The sequence below is a fragment of the Pyrgilauda ruficollis genome, unplaced genomic scaffold, assembly GCF_017590135.1.
Source record: "Pyrgilauda ruficollis isolate IOZ18807 unplaced genomic scaffold, ASM1759013v1 scaffold16, whole genome shotgun sequence".
Taxonomy (NCBI): domain Eukaryota; kingdom Metazoa; phylum Chordata; class Aves; order Passeriformes; family Passeridae; genus Pyrgilauda; species Pyrgilauda ruficollis.
Window position 1 is genome coordinate 1,504,959 of NW_024514764.1, and position 20,252 is coordinate 1,525,210.

Below are 20,252 nucleotides of genomic sequence, written 5' to 3' on the forward strand. Positions count from 1 at the left end.
TTCGTGCCCTGCCCAGCAGAGCCAGCAATTACAGGGGAATGTGTCTTTAGGGAAACTTGTTTGTGGCTTGTGCAGGAGCTCGCTGGCTCCCTGCAGTGTCAGGCACTCGCTGGGGTGAGCACTGGCCATGGTTTTTTCACAGCTTAGGTAGTTGTTTTCTTGGTGTTAACTCAGGTTTTACCTTGCTGGCAGCTTTTTGGTGGTAGGAGAAGGTATTAAAAGTGGGTAAAACCTGTGTGAACTCACTGATAATTAGAAATGGAGTTGCTGTGTGCACCCCATCCAAGAGAGGCTTTGCACAGGTGTTGTTAGACACACACAGGGGTTTTTGTGACTGATGATTTTTGGGATGTGGGGAGAGGTGAGGAATCCCTGTGTGCAGCCAGGGGTTTAGAGCGTGGTGAAGGCTCCTGACTGCTGCCCATGATTGGCACAGGAGCTGTTAAAATCCTGCAAATAGTTCAGCAACTGCAGAAATACCCTTGTGTGGGTAATCCCCCACAGGCAGAGAGGCACCAACCTTTGGTGCCCTTTCTAGTGGCAACGTTCCCTGGGCTTAAAGGATGAAAGTCCTGATCTGCAGCTGCAGAGGGGGAATTAAATGAACCCTGGTGAATGTGGGGTGGAGGGTTTGGGCTGTGATTCAACAGAGCCAAAAATACCCCCATCCTCTCCAAGCGTGGTGCCTCTGGAGTCCTTCATTGTTTGAAACGCTCTGCACGAGCGAGCTGACAGCGTTGCTGCTGTCCTTGTTTTTAACGTGCTTGTCCCTGATGCCATTTTGTCCTCCCTCCCTAAAGAACTTTGAGGTGGAAGCTGATGACCTGGTGACCATTTCGGAGCTGGGCCGTGGGGCCTACGGCGTGGTGGAGAAGGTGCGGCACGCGCAGAGCGGCACCATCATGGCCGTGAAGGTGAGGACACCGCGTGGGCTGGGGACACCTGCGTGGGCTGGGGACCACGAGGGACAGCCCCAAGGGAGCAGAGGAACTGCTGAGCTCCACTGGTTGTGGCAAAATAATGACGGGCTTATCTGGCTTTGGCAGCCTCTGGTGTTCCTGGTGCGGTTTGGCCAGTGGAGGGTCTGTGCTGATACTGGCTGGGCACGGAGGGGTTGATAACAGCCTTGGAAATCCAGGATTGGTGCCTGCAGTGCAGGGCTGGGATGGCAGAGTGTCTGTCCAGCCTGCTGGCCTGGCCCTGCACCCGCTGCAGAGCCTGCCAAGGGTTTGGCATTCATTAAGGTTCTGTCTGGCAGAATTTGGGCGTCTCCTCCTGGGTGCTGCTGGCTGCAAAATAAGGATAAAACACCCTGGCCCCAGAACTGCAGCTCCTGAGTCAGGCTGGGGGATTCAAGGAGCTCAGTCCAAAGTTATGCTTATGCTTTTTTGCTTTGCTTGCTTTTAGCCATGCAGATTGGCCAGTTAGCCAACAATTGAATATCTACTAATGTCTTCTACTGTTTGAATATCTACTAATATCTTCTGCTGTTTGAATATCTGATTTTCTGCTGTTTGAATATATGATTTTCTACTGTTTGAATATCTGATTTTCTACTGTTTGCATATCTGATATCTGGTTACCCCACCTACACCAAACTCTTGTTGTTTCATATTTGTCTCAGAGGATTCGAGCCACTGTGAACACTCAGGAGCAGAAGAGGTTGTTGATGGACCTGGACATCTCCATGAGGACAGTTGACTGCTTCTACACAGTCACCTTCTACGGAGCCCTTTTCCGTGAGGTACTGAGCTGCTGGTGCCTGGGGGCACCTGGGGCTGTGGGATTGCACTGGGGACACCAAACTGTCCCCAAAACACCTCTGTGTTCTTCTTCAGCCCAGCTCTTTATCTCCCTTGGGTTTCCAGGGAATTCCCTCTCAGCTGCTTTCTCTCCATCTGCAGGGTGACGTGTGGATCTGCATGGAGCTCATGGACACTTCCCTAGATAAATTCTACAAGAAAGTACTGGAGAAGAAGAAAACCATCCCTGAAGACATTTTGGGGAAAATGGCTGTGTCTGTGAGTGGCTCTTGGGTTCTTAGATGGGTTTGTGCATCCCCCTCCCTGCTGGAGACCTCACCTGAGGCCTCTGGTGTGTTTGCAGTGAGAGGCTGCTGCTGTCTGTGACTCATGGGTGCTTTTCCACTCTTTTATCCCCAGATTGTACGAGCTCTGGAGCACCTGCACAGTAAACTGTCTGTAATCCACAGAGGTAAGTGCTAGATCTGGTTAGTGGAGTGTGGCTGGAGATCCAACCTTGAAATAGGCTAGGGGAGGAGGGCTCCTTTCCAGGTGTGCTGTGTCCCTGTGGGATGCCTAAAGTGGAATCTGCTGGTGCTTAGGGCTGTGGTGAACAGATCTAGATGCTTGTTCCTGAGATGCTTCCCTTTCTGCAGGGTGTTCTCTTCCTCCTTTCCAGACGAAGCGTTGAATGTAACAACAGAACTGTGGTGAACAGATCTAGATGCTTGTTCCTGAGATGCTTCCCTTTCTGCAGGGTGTTGTTCTCTTCCTCCTTTCCAGACGAAGGGTTGAATGTAACAACAGAGTTCCTCACCACCTGTATTTTATGAGCATCTCTGTCTCTCTTGGAGTACAGAAGTGCCTTGAAGGCAGCTCTTGGAGATAAAATCCCCAAATCCTCCTGGCTGGGCAGTTTTAGCAAAGTGAGGGCTGAAGGAGACCTTACAAAATCACAGATGGGAATTGTAACACCCAGGTCTTGCTCTCTGTCCTGGTAAAGTCCCTTGTTATGGACAAGTCCCTTGTTGTTCCTTGTAATTGTGGACTGATCAGGATGTGCATGAGACAAACTCTCCTGAAGATTTGGTAGAGCTGTGCTGGGCACATAAATCTCTCCTGAGGAGCTGGGGATAAACTCCTCAACACTTTATTTCAACCTTTTGACCTGCCTGGTTGGAGAGGGCACTTGTTCTCCCTAAGGACATGGTTGTAGTTCACCTGTGAATAACTTTTATTGCAATAAGACTGGTGGGGCTTTGTCTCCCTTCCCCTGTCTTGGGGCCTGCCTGGTCCCTCCCAGGCCTGCAGGGAATTGCCAGTTTTGTCACAGACTCTTCAATACCCCCTGCAAACACCCAAATTTTCCCTCTTGCTTTTCCTCTTAGACGTGAAACCTTCCAACGTGCTGATCAACAAGGAGGGGCACGTGAAGATGTGTGACTTTGGGATCAGTGGGTACTTGGTGGACTCTGTTGCCAAGACCATGGATGCTGGCTGCAAACCCTACATGGCTGTAAGTGCAACCCTGTGCAGCCTCAGCCCTGGCTGTAAGAGGCTGCTGCTTAGAAATCAGTCTGTTCCACCTGCACCCTGAGATAAAAGCCACTCAGGGGTGCTCTGGTCTCCCTGACTCAGCAGAGCCTCCCTTTAAGCCCAGCTCTGTGTGTTAATCCCACAGTGACTCTCCCTCTCCCCCTTCCATTTGCAGAAGGACACAAAACTGGTTGTGGCACTGCTCCTTGTTGGCTAGAAAGTGCTGAGGCTTTTCTTGGCAGGATTGTTTAGTTTCATCCTCAAGTCAGTATGAATTTCCCTTTGCCATCTGTGGCATCCATGTGGGAAGTATGTGCTCCTGAGGCAGGGATCATGCAGGTCTCACTCTCCTGCAAAGAGGCAGAGTTGATGTGACTTGTGTGGAGCAAGATGTGGCTTTCATCAGAGCTAGATTTAACCTCAGACCCTGCCTCCCTGAGGGCATGAGCCAGGGAAATCCACCCAGCCTGGCTTTTGGAACCAGAGATGTGCTCTGTGGGGTTTGCACTGGGAAAGCAGGAGTGGTGACATCTCCCATTTTGCTGTTACAGCCAGAAAGAATAAACCCTGAGCTGAACCAGAAGGGCTACAACGTGAAGTCAGATGTCTGGAGCCTTGGGATCACAATGGTAACACCAAGGGCTGGGATCTGGATCTGCAGCCCTGGGGCTGGGATGGGGTTTGGGCAGCTGGGGCTGTACCCTGCTGGGAGCACTGGCAGCTGGGTGGGTGCTCATGAAGCAGGACTCAATTTCAGCATGACAGCTCAGGGCAATGGGGTTGATTACCCAGGGAATTCAGGCTCCCAGCAGACAATATCAGGATGACAATGAGTATCCACGAGTCTGGCTTTTAATTGCTCTGCAGTTCCCTGCCTGCTGGCTGAGGGGTGGTCAGTGGAGCAGGGTTTGCTGCAGCTGGGGCTCAGCCTTCCTGCTTCACCCACCCCCAGATCACCAGAGCCTTGCAGGGGATTCCAGTCCTGCTGCAGTGAGAGCTGCTGTGTGTGTGGTTTGCAGCAAATCCTGCCTGTGGGGTAGCTCAGAGCAGCCAACAGGAAGGGGAAATGCTTTCAGTTCCAAAATTGCAGCTGCTTGGGATGGTTTATCTGCCTCCTGCAAGAAACAGATCTTGCAGAAAGCAGCTGAGATCCTCTGGTGCCAGTGGACAAAGGAAATCCCAGCTGTTTGCTCCAAGGGATGCTGCCTGGGAAACAGCTCCTGCTTTCCAGGAGACTCTCTCTCTGAGGGTAGATTATTTTCAGGAATTTTTCCTGTGCCCTCTTAGCTGTGGCTTCTGTTTTGGGGGCTGTATCCCTGTGTTTGTGCATGCTGTGTCTTGGCAAATATTCCCTCTTCCCCGGCGTGGTCTCATCCAAACCCAAGGGCCAAACCCAAGCTCCTCTCCCTGGTGTCCCCATGCCAGTGCAGAGCTGGTCTGGCTGACTGGAAATGTCATCAGCTCTGAGCTGCAGGAAGCTGTGGGATGGGAGACTCTGAGTGATGGAATATCCAAACCTTTCAGGACACCTTGCTGGAAGCTGGCCAGCCTGCAGCTGAATGGAGCCCCAGATTGTTTGGTTCCCTCTTGTGTCTTCCTCCTGGGCTGTCTTCCTGGAGTTTTTCAGGTTTATTTTCTTTATGAAGGAGTTGGATTGATTTCAGACCAGGCAGTTTGTGGGCCATTGAGTTGCAGGGCTATTCCAGGCCTTCCTGTGCTGGTGGCTTCATTCAGTTTTGCAGCAGCAGGAACTGAGCTCCCCTGACCTGAGCCAGAGGCAGGGAGGGACACTGGGCTCTGTCCCAGTCTCTGTCCTTTCAGGTTTGTTATTCCTCCCATCCCATCACACCCCACCAGGCAGGTCTCAAGGTTCTGTTGTCCATTTTGAGACAGGAACTGATCCTTGGCATGAGGAGACTACCAAAGAGCTGTGACCAACTTTTTCCTGCTTAAATGAGGGATAGAGCAGAGGTGATTTGTAGGAAGAACCCAGTAATTGAGGTGGTTTTGGCAAAATTATGTTCTAGCACTTAATTTTTCTTGGATTTGTGGATTTTTTTGTGTGTTTACATTATGCAGTGCCAGCCCAAGGCCCAGAGGCTGCCTTAGGGCCAGCAGAGCACTTTAGAAGCCAGTGCAGAAACTGTGTGCTGTTACTATTATCTTTTTAAATAATCCCATTTTACATATCTTTTGTGACTTCCTGTAAATGCATTAATATGCTGAACCAACCTCAAAAGGAAGTATTTTTGGCCTCTGGGTCTTTGTATTAAAAAAAAAAAAAAAAAAAAAAAGGTGGTATGACCCAAATTGAAGATGGTTTGTAAGGAAAGAGGGTCTTCCCTTGAATCTGAGCTGGCTGAGCATCGTGGGGTTGTGCCTGGTGTGTGTCTCACGTTGCTCTGCCTCCACCCCCAGATTGAACTGGCCATTCTCCGCTTCCCCTACGAGTCCTGGGGGACGCCCTTCCAGCAGCTCAAGCAGGTGGTGGAGGAGCCCTCGCCCCAGCTGCCCCCTGAACGCTTCTCCAAGGAGTTCGTGGACTTCACAGCACAGTGGTGAGGCTCCAGCAGGGACTGCTGGCTCTCCCAGCCTGCCTGAGGAGCAGCCCTGATCCGTAGGGGTTGGAGTGAAGTGTGGGGCTGGCTTTGCTGTCCTTTGGGAGCCCATTTCTGCCCTCCTCGCTGTACCTGGTGCTCAGCAGGGCAGGAAGCGCTGCCCAGACTGGTTTTGCTCTCAGCCTGACTCACCCAGGCTGGCTGGAAGGTGCAGAGGTTTCTCTTCCCCTTCTCCTGTCGCTGCTGCTGAAAAGTTGGTGTTTTCTGGCAAAGTGGCAGTGAAACCAGAACCAACCCCTGGCAGCCTCTGGGTGAAAGCTGCTTTGTGGTTTTGTGGGAAGCTGCTCCCCCAGGGTGTCCCCTGCTCCATGGGTGCTGCCAGGCAAAGGCAAGCTCACCCTGCAGGTGCTGGGAAACCATATCCTCTCCTTCCCAGTTGTTCTGCTCCGTGTGGGGCAGACTGCAGAGCTGCTTGGCTTGTGCTTTTTGTGGCAAAACACTGAGTTGTCCTTCCCCAGTTACCTGCCTGGCTGCTTTGCTGGTGGTAAAAACCTGCTCAGGCAAGGAGGGAGAGGGGTGGGTGCAACCCATGGGAAGCATTTCATGTTGGGTGGGAATGGGAGATCCCCTATGACAGACCACATAAAGCAAAAGCAAAAGATCCTACAGCCTTTCTGTCCCATTTTTTTTTCCTTCCAGCTTAAGGAAGAACCCAGCTGAGCGAATGAACTATTTAGAACTTATGGTGAGTGCAGAGCTGCTTCTGCTGGTCTTTATGCCCAGTTTTGAAACTCAAGTCAGGGTCCAGCAGGGAAATGGGTCAACACATGGGTGATTTTTCAGGCATGGAGTGGGATGGGTGTAGTGTGTGAGAGGTGGAAGGGTGTGTTGATTTCATGGGTGTTAAGGTCAGGGTTTCCAGGTGTTTTCTCCCTCTGTCCTATCTGCTCTTGGAGAGTTTAGACCTGGAAGGATGGTAGTACAGGTGCCAAGGTGGCAGAACTGAGAAATGCCAAAGTTCACCTTTCAGCTGAAGAATGGTGTCCGTGGGAGTCTGGGGAGGAGGGTGGAGTCCACCTCCATCCGTGTGACATCCCCCGGGGTCAGCTGATGTTTTCTTTGATCTCTTTGGCAGGAACACCCTTTCTTCACCTTGCACGACACCAAAGAGACTGACATGGCCTCCTTTGTGACAGAGATCCTCGGGGAAGACTCCTAACTGCCAGCTCCCAGCTCCCTGCAGTCCCTCCATCCCGGCTTCCCCGCAGGAGAGCGAGCGAGGACTCGAGTTCATGGTGGTTTGCACAAATCACAAATCCACCTCCCCGGCCTGGGGGCATCTCTGGCCCCATCAAAATCTCTTTTCTCTTTGCCCTGAGGAAAAAAAATCCTCCAGGAGGAGCCTTTTGAAGCCAACACCTTCCCAGCCAAGCCGAGGACTCTGAAGGCTCAGGAGGTCCCTGGAGAGGAGCAGTGCCTGAGCAGGCAGAGGGTGCCCGAGGCCACCTCCCCTCCCCAGTACCCAGAGCACAGCACAGGGGGTTGTGTTTCTTTGCTGTCGGGGGAAGACAGAGAGAATCAGTGCTGCTGTGCTTCTCCCACTCCTCTCCTGCCTGCTCAAAGCCCCTTCCCCGGAGTCTGGTCTCACTTGCCTTCCCTCTGTGCCTGGCTCTCTGCCCCCAGGAGCTCACACAGCTCTAGGGGCTCATGGGGTCCCTGGGCTGCTGTTTTAATGCCTGGCTCAACACCTTAAGGACCCTTTGAGGCAGCACCAGCTCGGGCATCCCTCTCCCTCAATCAATGCTGCTCTCTTGAGGAGGGGGGAAAAGGCATTTTTCCACGAGCCCACTGTGCCACAAGCTGCAGCCCACACTGTCCCCACACCCGTCTGTGGGGCTTCACCCAGCATCCATCCATCCCTTCCCTCGTGGGCATGAGGTGATGGAGACACAGCAGCTGCCTGTCCTCCCTGTGGCTCTGGCCTGGGAGGTCACATCCCTGCCCCGGGCATCGCTTTCCACAGCCCTGACTGCCTCACCCTGCCTGGCTCCCCGAGAAGCCTCTGCTCCATCTGCTTTCCAGCCTGGAGCTGCTGTCAGACCTCGCACTGTGACGCTGTTCCAGAGGCTGAACTCGCACCCCTGGTGTCCCAAACTGTCCCCAACCCCTGTGGGTGCCAGGAGAGCCAAACCCCAGGGACTGGCCCGGGGCTGCTGGCAGTTGTACATTTGATGTCTATATATAATGGACTTCGTAACGCGTTTCCTAGGTTTGATCTAACTCGCTATAAATTAAAGCCCTTCTGTGTGGGAGGAGGGAGGAGCAGTTCCTTCTCTGCTGACAAATCCACTGTGAAAACCTGATGTGTTTCCCCAAGCTCCCAGCCTGAGGAGCCAGGGGAGCAGGAGGGGTTTCTGGCTTCTACTGTACATGATCACGGATAAACGCACCGGCTGTGGATTTTGGTTTTGTTTGTTTTTTTTTCTTTTCTAATATATATTTGTGTGTGTGTATGTGTGCTCTATATATATTATATATTTTTAAATCAATGATGAATGTGTGGATGTCTATGTGGCCAGCAGATCTGGCGTAATAACATTTTTCTGGCTAAATTTGGGCAGGTGGGGAAGGGGTCACTAGAAAACACTCTGGCCTAAGATTACTTTTTTTCTTTCTTTTTTAAAGAAATGCATCTATTTTTTAACTGAATCTTTTAAATATGTTATTCCTGAAATTCATGCCCTGGAGGTTTGGATTTCAGGGTGAATTTCCAGTGTTCAGGGTCCCCCTCAATGAAGAATGATGTTCCCTTAGATTCATTATCCCCCCTCCTGCAGTCCAGGGTTTGATGCAGTGCTGGGGACCCCCTGCCTGGGAACTGGGGTGCTCCACACCATCTATCCCCACAAGCTGCTCCTGGGAAAGCTGCTTTGGGGCAAATGGTTTTCAGCCCTTGATGCATCACACAGCCAAGGCTCTTCCTGTGCCATTCCTCTGATCCCCCTCCCTGAGTCAACAAACCCTGAGGAACCCAGCCCAGGTGGAGCTGCACAAACCCTGTTCAGCTTCAGTTCGACCCTGACCCCCAGCCCAGCTCTGGATGGAAAATAAGGAAGTGATTGATGTTCTCCATGTCTCCCTCCTCCTCATCCTGCTCTGCAAACCACCCGACACTCACCTGTACCTGCTTGGTTTGACAGCTTTGCTGCTGAGATGTACAATTGTATTTTTTTTCATAGTTGGATACTTTGAATTATTTTTGTTTTGAGTTGAGCTTCTGGCTTTTCTCCCTTCTCTGTTTAAACCCTTTTCCCCTTCCTTTATCTCACCCTTTTTTGGTGCTTTGGGGAATGGTGTTCATTTTTGTAAAAATTTTTTTTGCATGCTTTTTATTTTTTTTCTGTATTTCTCCTCCTGGAGAAAGTCCTGATTTCTGTATTTTGGGATAAGGGAGCATCTGCCCTTTCAAACACAGGGGAGATGGCTCTGGGATGGGCTTGGGCCCCTGTGGATGAGCTGAGGCTTTGCTGAGGAGGCAAACACACCACACCTCCCTGTGCCATTTCCTCTGCTTCATTCTACATGGGTCTTACCTGTCCAAATCCCGTGTCCCTTTTCACCTCCCTGCTTCCCTGTCCCACCTCATTCCCTCTGCAGTGGCAGTTCCCTGGGGAGAACCAGCTTGGCTTTAAGGTGGGCGAGGATTTTGACTCACATGGGAAGCCCCTCTCCCCTTGTATTTTTGGGAATGGTCTGTACCCCTCAACCCCCATCCTTGTTTCCAATAAAATTCACCCTCAAACCTGCTGCTTGTCTCTTGCTGTTTGAGCATCAGCTGGGGGCTGTTTGGGGCAGCAGCTTGGAGGGGGATCCTGCTTTCTCATAGTGTGGGGTGATGCTGCTGCTGATTTGGGGGTTGTACAAGCTGTGACCCTTGGGATGGGATCCCTGGAGCAGCCCCCCTGGGTCCGGGGGTGCAGGAGCCTGTGGAGGGATGCTGGTTCCAGTGTGGGCTTGTACAACCTGGGACCCCCAACTCAGCATCCCAGGAGTGGGACCCCGGGAGCGCTGCCCAGGGTTTGCTGCTCCTGCGGCCGGGCGGGAGGGTGAGGCTCTGGGTTTCTGGGGCAGGGAGAGGCTCTCCATGGACTGGGGATCCTCTCGAGTCCAGGGTCCCGGGGCAGCAGGCGCTGCCCGCGGCCGCGAGGGGGAAGCAGCGCCCGGAGCCGGGACCGGCGGGATGAGCCTGGATCCACGGGGGGGAACATCCACCGGGACAGCCGGGATGAGCCTGGATCCACGGGGGGGGAACATCCACCGGGACAGCCGGGATGAGCCTGGATCCACGGCGGGGGACAGCAGGGATGAGCCTGGATCCACGGGGGGGAACATCCACCGGGACAGCCGGGATGAGCCTGAATCCACGGGATGAGCCTGGACCTGTGAGCATTCACCGGTACCCGGCGGAATGAGCCTGGACCCACGGGGGTGAACATCCACCGGGGCAGCCGGGATGAGCCTGGATCCACGGAGATGAACAACCACCGGGACACGCGAGATGAGCCTGGATCCACGGGATGAGCCTGGACCCTCGGGGTGAGCATCCACCGGGACGAGCCTGGATCCGCAGGGATGAGCCCCCACCGGCGGCGGGACCCGGCGGAGCCCCCCTTTCCATCCCAAGCTGCTGTGACCCCCCCTCTCAGCACCTCCCAGCCCTCCCTCGGCCAGGATTAGCGCAGGGGGGTCGGGGGATCAAGGAAACAGCTCCTTCCCAAGTATTTTCTTTGTCAGCCCTCTCCAGGCAGGATCAGGTCGGGGACACCGCGTCCCTCTAGCACCGGGATCTCGGTGGCGATGCTTTGCCTGAAAATGGAGCCAGGGGGGGTCAGCAGTGCTGGGGAGAGCAGGGACCCCAAGAACACCCATCCGTGTGGCGTGGGGACACGCTTGGAGGGGGCCCGACCTGCTAGGAGCTGGAGTCTGCTCTGTTCCAATTACCAGCTTAATAGCTACATCGAGACCATTAAAAATGCATCAGTGCCTCCGAGGAAAGAACTTCAGGAGAAGTGGAAAATTCATCACTTTGAGTTCCCTTATTAGGAGAAAAGGTGTTTTTTCCCTCCCATTTGTCTCAAACAGAGGCAAAACGAGGTTATTTCTGCCTGGTGACTCCCGCATGGGACTGTCACGGGGTGTGAACAGGCAGTGCCCAAACCTGGGTGAGAAGGACACAGCTCCCACTGCTGAGAAGGGAAAACTCAGCACATCCAGCACAGGCAGGGGCACGGGGACCATCAGGGCTGCAGCAGCTCAGTTCTCCTCAGATGAAGGACCAACAGCTCTCCCTGCCCTGGGCTGAGAACCGTGTTGGGAGCACGGTGCGATAATGAGCGAGGCAGGGACTCTGGGCAGGGGTGAAGGAGTGCTCCTCATTGCCAAAAACCCCAGGCAGGTGCAAAGGAGGGCTCTTCATTGCCAAAAACCCCAGGCAGGTGCAAAGGAGGGCTCCTCATTGCCAAAAACCCCAGGCAGGTGCAAAGGAGGGCTCTTCATTGCCAAAAACCCCAGACAAGTGCGAAGGAGTGCTCTTCATTGCCAAAAACCCCAGGCAGGTGCAAAGGAGGCCTCTTCATTGCCAAAAACCCCAGACAAGTGCGAAGGAGTGCTCTTCATTGCCAAAAACCCCAGGCAGGTGCAAAGGAGTGCTCCTCATTGCCAAAAACCCCAGACAAGTGCGAAGGAGTGCTCTTCATTGCCAAAAACCCCAGGCAGGTGCAAAGGAGTGCTCCTCATTGCCAAAAACCCCAGACAAGTGCGAAGGAGTGCTCTTCATTGCCAAAAACCCGGCCTTTTTAAGCACTTAGCCAGTTATCATGGTTTGAAGGCACAACAAGCCCAAGTCAACCAGCCACCAGACACCATGAAATGGACATGACGTGGACATGTGGCAGTCACACAGCACCTCTCTCACATCTCTCTACCCCTATTCCAGCTGAGTCACTCCCCCATAGCTCCCTTCTCCTTAGCCTGAGTAACAGGCTGGGGGCATCTTGTGAGGCCTTCCCTTTATAAAGCCTTGCAAGCAGTCCCTGTAAAAGGGCAGACCCCAATTTGCTCCCCCAGTCCACTGCAGGTGTTTGTACTGGTCATACTGGCCCTTTGCAGGGGAGGTTCATCAGGAGCTGCAGTGGTAGGACAAGGAGTAATGGGTTCAAACTGAAAAGGGGAAAATGAAGGCTTGAAGCACATAGGAAATTCTTGGATGTGAGGGTGCTGAGGCCCTGGCACAGGGTGCCCAGAGAAGCTGTGGCTGCCCCATCCCTGGAAGTGTCCCAGGCCAGGTGGAATGGGGCTTGGAGCAACCTGGGGAAGTGGAAGGTGTGCCTACCCATGGCAGGGGGTGGAACTGGGTGATCTTTAAGGTCACTTCCAACCCAAACCCTTCTGTGCTTCCATTCTGTGGAGGTTCTCTCCAGGAGCTCCTGAGCTGGAGCTCACGCTGTTCCTAAGAGCCGCGTGCGGAGGAGGGCTGGCTAATGGATTAGCAGGGGGTGTGATGATGCAGCCAGTTTTCTGGGGCTGAGGGTTATTTATTTTGCTTAATTTTTCTTTTTTTCTTTTTCCTTTTTTTTTTTCTTTTTCAGATGGTGGCTGAGCCCGTATCTAGGACAGGGGTGGTTTTTTTTGGTTCGGGTGGCCTGTGGGCACCTTGCCGCTCGATGGTGTAAATTAGCGAGTTCACCCAGGCCAGGGGTTTGTACCAGACGTGTTCAATCCTCCCCTAATAGCTGCCTCACCCAGAAACTTCCAAAGCCCTTGTAGCACCTAAGCACTAATGAGCTGAGGCTGCAGAATAGCAATGAGGCCTCAGGAATATGGATCAGCCTTTCCTGGCCCAGCCAGAGGCGCTGAAATCGTTTCAGCCGGCGCCCAGAGGGACCAGTGCAGCCCAGCTGGGAGGGAAGGGTTTAAATGAGGTGCATTGGGTGGAGGAGCCTTTGCTGCCCATGAGGAGCTGCTGAGGATGTCTCCCAGCTCTCCTCTCCAAAGAGAAGTGTGGGTGGCTTGTGTTGAGGTGAGGAAAGCTCAAACTGTGATTGAACCACTGCTGTCCAGGTGTGTTGGAGCCCTGCCTTTTCCCCCTGATAACTGATCATCCCTGGTTGATCTATGTTTGTTTCTAAGTTTTGTTTTTACTGCTGCCTTGGACAAAGCATCTCCAAGCCCTTCCCGCCTGTCCCAGCAGCGTGGTTTGCACATCCAGCCCCAGAGTGTGTATTTATGGTGTGAGATGTTCCATCCATCCATGCACAGCTGCTTTGCTGCTCCATCCCCTGGGAATTCCACAGCACCAACACCAACTCCCCATCAACAGGGTGCTGGAAAACTGGGGTGATTTCTGCTGCAGCCCCAAACCAGGGGGAAAACTCCCCTCTTCCCCAGCAATGACAACCTCCAGCCTTCCCTCTCAGCTTGAAACTCCCATTGACTTTTCCGAGCCGGGAATGCTGATGGGGGAACGTGGGGGTGGGAGAAGGAAGCCTTAGCAGCACAAAGCCTGGAAATATCAAAGCTCGACGCCAGCTCCCCGGGGGTGACCGGGGAGGTCACCTGCCAGGCAGGGAGCCCCGGTGCCCCGGCGGGTTGCCGGGAGCCTTTCCAGCCCCTCTCCTGCTGCGTTAACCTTTCTGGAAATGCCAAGCCGAGCTGGAACAGCCTGTTTATTTCCAGACCCGGGCGCTTCAGGCACACAGGCAGGGGGCTGAGAGGAGCCTGGTGAGCCACGGTGGCTTTTGCGCCTGATTTACATCTCGGGGCAGCTCGGGTGGAGGAGGAGACAGAAACCTTGACGAGCCAAAGCTGCTGCCTTGATATCAGCTGTGTTTTCCTCAGTGTCATTCCCCGCTCAGTTTCTCCGGGAGGGATACACTCTCCTCTGACTGAAGCTGCGATTTCATAAATAAACCCCGAGGTTTCAGAAAAAAAAAAAAAAAGAAGCTGTGCCTTGGGTCCGGAGCGGCCACGAGTGGTGTGTGGCTGCTCTGAGCATCGCTGCTCCGCTCAGCGAGCCGATTAATTAGCTTTCCCCAGGTCATGCCGACCCTCCTCTCTCTGCTCGGGCTCTGCACAACATCGTGCCTGCAACAGGTCCCGCTCCGAGCCGGCAGCCAGGAGCTGATGGATGATCCCGAGGGTCCCCGGGATGTGCCAGGAGGGCTTTGGCTCCTGCGCTGCTGCCCCATCCCGACAAAGGGAGCCCCAGGGATGCTCAGTGCTTGTAAAGGCTCTGTAAACGCCCAGCAGCTGCCGGGGATGGATGACAGAGTGACACAACTATCTTTGTCTCTTAAAAAAGGAAAGAAGTTCAGAAGTTTCATCGATTAGGGGAAAAAGCCACTTCATAAGGACTTCAGGTACTTCACTTTAAACTCGAGGGCAGCTAATCGGATAGAAGCTAAAAAGTTTTGCTTGACTAATTGGGTAGAAAAAGAAGAGGACAAAGGAACTGGGGGCTTCTGAGAGGAGTTTTTACCAGGAGCAGACCGCTGCACCTGGCTCAGGTTTTTCTGTTTGTTATTTTGCCTTTTATTAAACCTTTTTGTTTCCAACACTGCAGCAGAAGCCATCCTGCTTATTTTGTGCCCCCCAAAAGCAGTTGAGCTATCTTAGGTGTACTTTATGTTCCTCTGAGAGCTTATAAGACCTGGCTCGAGGAAGAAAATACAATTCAGGGGTGGCACTGGGATTTCTCAGGCAGCGCTGCCTCCAGCTTGTCTCCTTCTCATCCCACTGTTTTCCACAGGGGTCGTGGGGTTTTTTAAACTTGTGCAGTGCCTCTTTTCAGGAACCTCTCCAAACAGCCCAAAAGTGGTCTGGGGGTTCTGGTGACTGCACCCCACTTCCCAGATTTTTCCTGGGCTCTGACCTGGCCCCTTTTGGCCCAGAGGGGATGAGCTGGGGTCAGGACCTTCAGCTGTGAGGACCCTCCTGCCTCTCCCTCTCCTTTGCCATCACTCAGAGCGGAATCCACAGGAATTTGGGTTTGCTGTGGGCTGGAGCACCTGGTTGCCCTGTGGGAACCTCAGCCAAGACTGCAGGTTTGTTTTTGGGGGTGCAGGGCAGCCTCTGTGACCTGCATTTGGGGGATCCTTCCCCTCGGGGAGGGGGGCAATGCCAGCCAGGGCCGTGATGAGGGGGCTGCCCTCCCTGAGCCCCAGCAGCAGCAGGACGTGTCCTTTGTCATCATCCTGCCACACCCCGGGTTTCTTTAATTACAGCTTTGAGAGAGCTCTTCCCCTTTATTCCCCCAAATCTTCTCGTTAATTAAAATCCTCGATCTGGGCCAGCAGAAAGCAGCTGTTGCCTCTTTGCAGCGCGCTCGGGCGTGCTGCAAGCTGCCAGCCCGACTGTGGCCACGCAGGGACAGCTCAGGGACAGGGGCCACTGCCATTGTCACCGTCCCTCCTGGTGACGCCCAGGGGAGCCTTGCCCTGCCCGTGGCGAGGCTGAAATCATCTGAGCTGAGTGGGGACCGAGCACTGGGTCCCTCTGCACCTTTCCCACCACGTGGGGCTGCCACGGCCGGAGTGCAACCAGCCCAAACCCATTGTGGGTTTGCCCAGCTCCTGTCTGGAGAAGGAGTGGATGATGGAGTTGAAGCTGGGCTGTTCCTTGGGATGCATGATGTGTCTGGCCAGGGGCAGCTGTTTCTCATTCCACCTGTCCTCCAGAGGAAGCCCATTGGACCCCAATCCATGGCTCATGGGACACCCCTGGACCCCCGTGTCCCACGGCTTGGGGACATTCCCTGCCATGGCCTCGCAGCCTCCTTGTGTTTTCTCCCAGGATTAGCCCAGGGAGGTGATTTTACCCTCCCTGCCTGCTCGGGGCAGGCATTTCTGCAGTGTTCCATCCTCACAGCAACGGGGAAGCTTCGGGAACAGTTAGTGAGCTGGTGGTGTCAGCTTTATCACAGCTGATGTGTCTCTTCTTAATGAAACTTGTGGAAGAGAAAAGTAGGGAAAAAAGGGAAAAGGCTGCTGACAACAGATGTATTATTTCACCTCAGATTTACTGGTGCATGCATTTTTCATTCATGGAAGAGGCTGATATGCAGATTTATTCAGAGCAGAGCAGGTACAACCCTTGGTGGATCAATTCCTGCAGCAGGCTCAGGAGAAAAGGACTTGGCTGAGCAAACAGCCATGCAAGGCCCTTCCCAAAGCCAGCCCCAAATTTTGTGCCCAAGATGGGCTAAAAGGCCAATCTTTTTTTTTTTTTCTTTTTTCCTCCAAATCCACGGACTTCAGCCCAAATTCTGTTCCTGTTTTTGGCCAGGGGAGACTTCCACTGACAGTTACATCTTGTGTTTCCCATGTACTTCAACTGGGGTGGCTTGGGTTGACTTTGTTCTTCTTCCAGCTCTGCTTTACTGGGGGCTCAGTGCTCAGTGGCCCCAGGGTGGCTTCACCCCTATCCTGTTTTGGAGAGGATGAATTTATGTTACGGACTATATATATATGTATAATATTATATAAAAAATGTATTATTTATATTGAGGTGGCTTCTTTTATATTGGGGTGGCTTCTTCAGGAGACCCTTCTTTGTTCTGGCTCCTTGGTCACCAAAGTCATGCCTTGAACCTCAACACCAGAGCCAGATGTCCCTTACTGGTAGCTAAAATTTGGCTTCCAGATGTGTCTGAAGCTCTTCTCCTTCCATACACAGCATGTTGTGGTTTCTCTGTGATTTGGGGGGCTCTGCTGCCCTGGGGGAGGGCACCCTCTGGAAGCCAAGTAGAATTTAATCTCCCTGCAGTGATGAAAGTGAATCCAAGAAAAGTATTTGAGGTGTTTTTCCTTCTCATTAGGAATGGAAGACAGGAGTCTTCTGTCTTCTGGGTACTATACAACCAGCATGAATTATTTAGGACCAAGCATCTCTCCAATAAATAATTTTTTTATGTGGGGAGATTAAATCTGAATTTTTAAAAAAATATAATAACAAAAGCAATTTCTCTCTCGTAAGTCCTCATATTTCACCCAGCAAAGAGATCCCAGGCATCCATTCCTGTATTGATCAGCAAATAGGTCCTTTTATAGATTTAGTTCACCCAACCTTGTTTAATTTTGGATTCATTGATTCAATGCAAAGATCTAGATGAAAAGCAAGTGGGCTGTTTCCAGTGCTGGTGATGCTATTTTTAAAGAAATCTAGTGCATGCTAAAATAAATATGCAAAACATTTTGTAAGGCCGTGTACGGGTGGGGAGACCAGATGTACTAAAATATTTAACAAACTTTTCCCTGATTTCTCGAAATGCATGTTTTATTTACTAAACACCAGTGGAATTTAATCTCACCCAGTGTTTGCTCCGACCCATTGTCTGGGGTGAGCAGGAACGTGGGACCTTGGAGGAACTGTCTGTGCAGTGACATTGGAGGCACATTTAAATGCAAAGCTCATTAACCGTGTCTGGGATTTTTTGTTTGTTTCTCCCTTTTTTTATGTTCACGTTCCTTACAAGAGCAAGAGATGAAATACCCATCTACAATTCCCTTTCATCTTCAGGCATGTTTGGCTGGTTTTTTTTTTTTTTCCCCCTCTTCTGTTGCTCAGATGACAAAGTTCCTCATTTGGAATTTTATTTGATTTCAGAAGATGAGAAAGAATTAAAAGCGTCTTCAGGAGGTTGAGCTCACCTTACTCTATCCAGGATCCTTCAGAAGGAGGATGAGCGACTTGGCAAAGGCTCCTGCCCCCAAAGGATGGAGTTCATCCCAGGGTCAGAGCTGCATCCTGGCTTTTCCTTCACCTGGGGTGACCATCCTGCAGATCCTGCAGATCCCAGCCTGCTTTCCTGGGCATCCCACTCCGGGTGTACGTGCCTGTCTCCTTCAAACCCTCTGCTTTCAATCCAATCACATTTAATTGAATTGTGGTTTTGATCACATCTGACGGTGGCAGAGATCTTGCTGATAATCAGATTCCCATGGGGAACATGGAAATGGGGCTGGTGGAGGAGGGAGGAGAGACAGGGCCTTGTGTGATGCCACTTGGTCCTGAGACACCAGGGAAGTGACACAGCAGCCAGGCTCTGTCCACTCTGGGGACAGCCACATTTCGGGGACAGAGGAATTAACTGAATGTCCCAGTGGGGGCCGAACCCCACAGGTTGTGTTGGTTTTGGTTAAAAAAAGGCAATTCCCTCGGCAAAACCTTCCACCTTGCTGCAGGCTGGAGCAAATCCAGCATCCCCCAGCACTCCTGGTACCCAGCCTGGCCTCACCCTGCCCTGCCTGGAGCCTGTGCAGGGATGTGCTCAGCTCTCTGCACATCTGCCATGTGTGAGGTGGCAGCAATTAATTACAGAGATTCATGAGTGATTTACATGAATTCAGCTGGAAGTGCAGCCCCTGGGATGGGGGAATATTCCTTGCAGAGCCGTGCTGCCCCCTGCTCCAGATGCCTTTCTGTCAGCAAGTGCTTCGTGGGGTGCTTGTTGTGTGTGTGATTTTGGGGGTGCCAAAACAGGAGGGGGAGAGCAAGCAGCAGCCCCTCCTCAATCCCTTGGTCCTTGCCAGGGGTTTGGGCATGGCAGGGAAGGCCTGGATATGCTGAGACACAGGAATTTCCCCCCAGATTGGGATGAAAACAATATCCTCCACCCTGACCTCACCTTTTCCCCTGAGATGCTGGAGGGACACGTGTGCCCCATTCCATGCCAGTGCTGCTGACCCCAGAGCACATGGGGAGGAGAAGATGAGGGTCCAGAGCACAACCCCAGCCCCTGCAGCACTGTGGTGTGGGGCTGCCACTGCAGAGATCACCTTGCACTGAGTTTGCAGCTCCCCAGGACAGAGGCTTGGTGGACTGAACTGAGCTCTCCTTGACCTTGCACAGCTCTGTTTCCCTTGGTTTGGGTGTTACAGCAGCTTTTCCCATCGAGCAGGTGGCTGTGGCTAACTTACTTCGTTTACAGCCCTGTGGTTTAATGCACCCAATCTGCCTGGATCAGAGAATCCCAGAATGGTTTGGGCTGGAAGGGACCTTCCAGATCACACAGTTCCAAGCGTGGGACAACTCCCACTGGACCACATTGCTCCAAACTGCATCCAGTCTGTCTTTGGACACTTCCAGGGGTGGAGGCAGAAGAGATCTAAGGCAGTGAAGTGCCAGAGGAGGATGCAGTGCTGTAGCTGTGGGTGTACACGAGGAAAGAGAGACTCCTGCAAGGACCCTGCAGTGTGCTGGCTTGGTCCAGGAGAGCTAGCAGCAAGCCAAGAGACTCAAATATCCTGGCCAGAAGGATGGGAGAACACTGCCAAGACAAGCAGGTGTCCAAGAGAGGAACTCTGGGCCTGGAGGAGACGGGGGGAGACTGGAAAGGAACAACGAGTTAAAAAAACCTGAGGTGTAAGGTGACAGCTAGAAATAGAAGGGAGCAAATGATATTTGTATCAGAGGTATCCTGGGGAAGGCATGAAGGAATCCAGCCCTGAGGTCCCCAGCTCCTCGTGTTCAAGCCTTTCCTCTCAAACCCAGCATAAACCATCTTAAAGGCTCGTCTCAGCTCACCACGAGAGAGGAGGAAGCTGGCCGTGGCAGCCAGGCACTTCCACTGGTCCACTGGCTTGGTTCACACCTCCACTGGTTTGCTTCTGATCAATAATGAGCTAATTAGTTGCTATGGAAATGTAATGTGGGAGAACTTTGGGGAGGAGAAATTATAGGTAATTTTTATTTGTTTGGGCCCTGTTCCTATAGCAACAGGAGAACTTGTCACTGACTACCAGTTGGTTTCCATGGAGTTGGCTGCTAGTTCTGGGTTATTAATGCCTCCAAGCATAAAACAACTTACCTAGTAGGGCTGGTGGATTGTCCTCCATCCTCCATGGGAACTTTGCAGTTTGCCAAAGTCAGGGCCTGGCTCTCGCAGTGGAAAGTGCACGCTCCCAAAAGTTGGGCTGGAGTGTTCATCATCAATAAACAGTGTGGAAGTGCTGGAAGGATCGATTATTCTGCCCCTCTCTTGAGTTGAAGACATCGTGGAATGAATAATCCATCACTTCATGGCTTGTTCTACTCGCAGCATTGCCTGATTTTTAATTGGATTTCCTCCGTCTTCGGCTTCCAGATGCTTGGCGTTGATCTGCCTTTCTCTGCTAAATTAAAAAGTCTTTTAGCACCTGGCAGTTTTGCTGTAAAGGGACTTACTGTAATTAAGTCCCTTCTCATCTCACCAGGACTGGTTCTCCTGAATGAAGCCGTTTGTTTTCCTCCAGCCCCTCACCTGACGCCTTCCCCGTTTTCGTGCTCCTCCGAACAAAAGGGATGTGGTGTCTGCCTTGCAGAGGGTTGGAGCTCTGTCGAGGGACCTCTCAAACTCCTCCAGGAGCCGAGCCTTGGAACC

At 52.5% G+C, this 20,252-nt stretch overlaps 1 protein-coding gene across 4 annotated transcripts in view; it reads left to right on the forward strand.

The window, feature by feature from the left end:
* Nucleotides 1-9,643, forward strand: part of MAP2K3 (mitogen-activated protein kinase kinase 3) — a 30,575-nt gene extending 20,932 nt beyond the window's left edge. For all 4 annotated transcript variants that reach the window (XM_041462579.1, XM_041462576.1, XM_041462577.1 and 1 more), the window contains exons 5-13: nucleotides 801-914; nucleotides 1,625-1,744; nucleotides 1,905-2,021; nucleotides 2,163-2,214; nucleotides 3,131-3,258; nucleotides 3,830-3,907; nucleotides 5,697-5,836; nucleotides 6,536-6,581; nucleotides 6,972-9,643. In XM_041462579.1, coding sequence (XP_041318513.1) covers nucleotides 801-914; nucleotides 1,625-1,744; nucleotides 1,905-2,021; nucleotides 2,163-2,214; nucleotides 3,131-3,258; nucleotides 3,830-3,907; nucleotides 5,697-5,836; nucleotides 6,536-6,581; nucleotides 6,972-7,055 — 879 coding nt within the window. In that variant the 3' untranslated portion in view covers nucleotides 7,056-9,643. The remainder of the gene's footprint in view (nucleotides 1-800; nucleotides 915-1,624; nucleotides 1,745-1,904; nucleotides 2,022-2,162; nucleotides 2,215-3,130; nucleotides 3,259-3,829; nucleotides 3,908-5,696; nucleotides 5,837-6,535; nucleotides 6,582-6,971) is intronic.
* The last annotated feature ends 10,609 nt before the right edge of the window (nucleotides 9,644-20,252 follow it).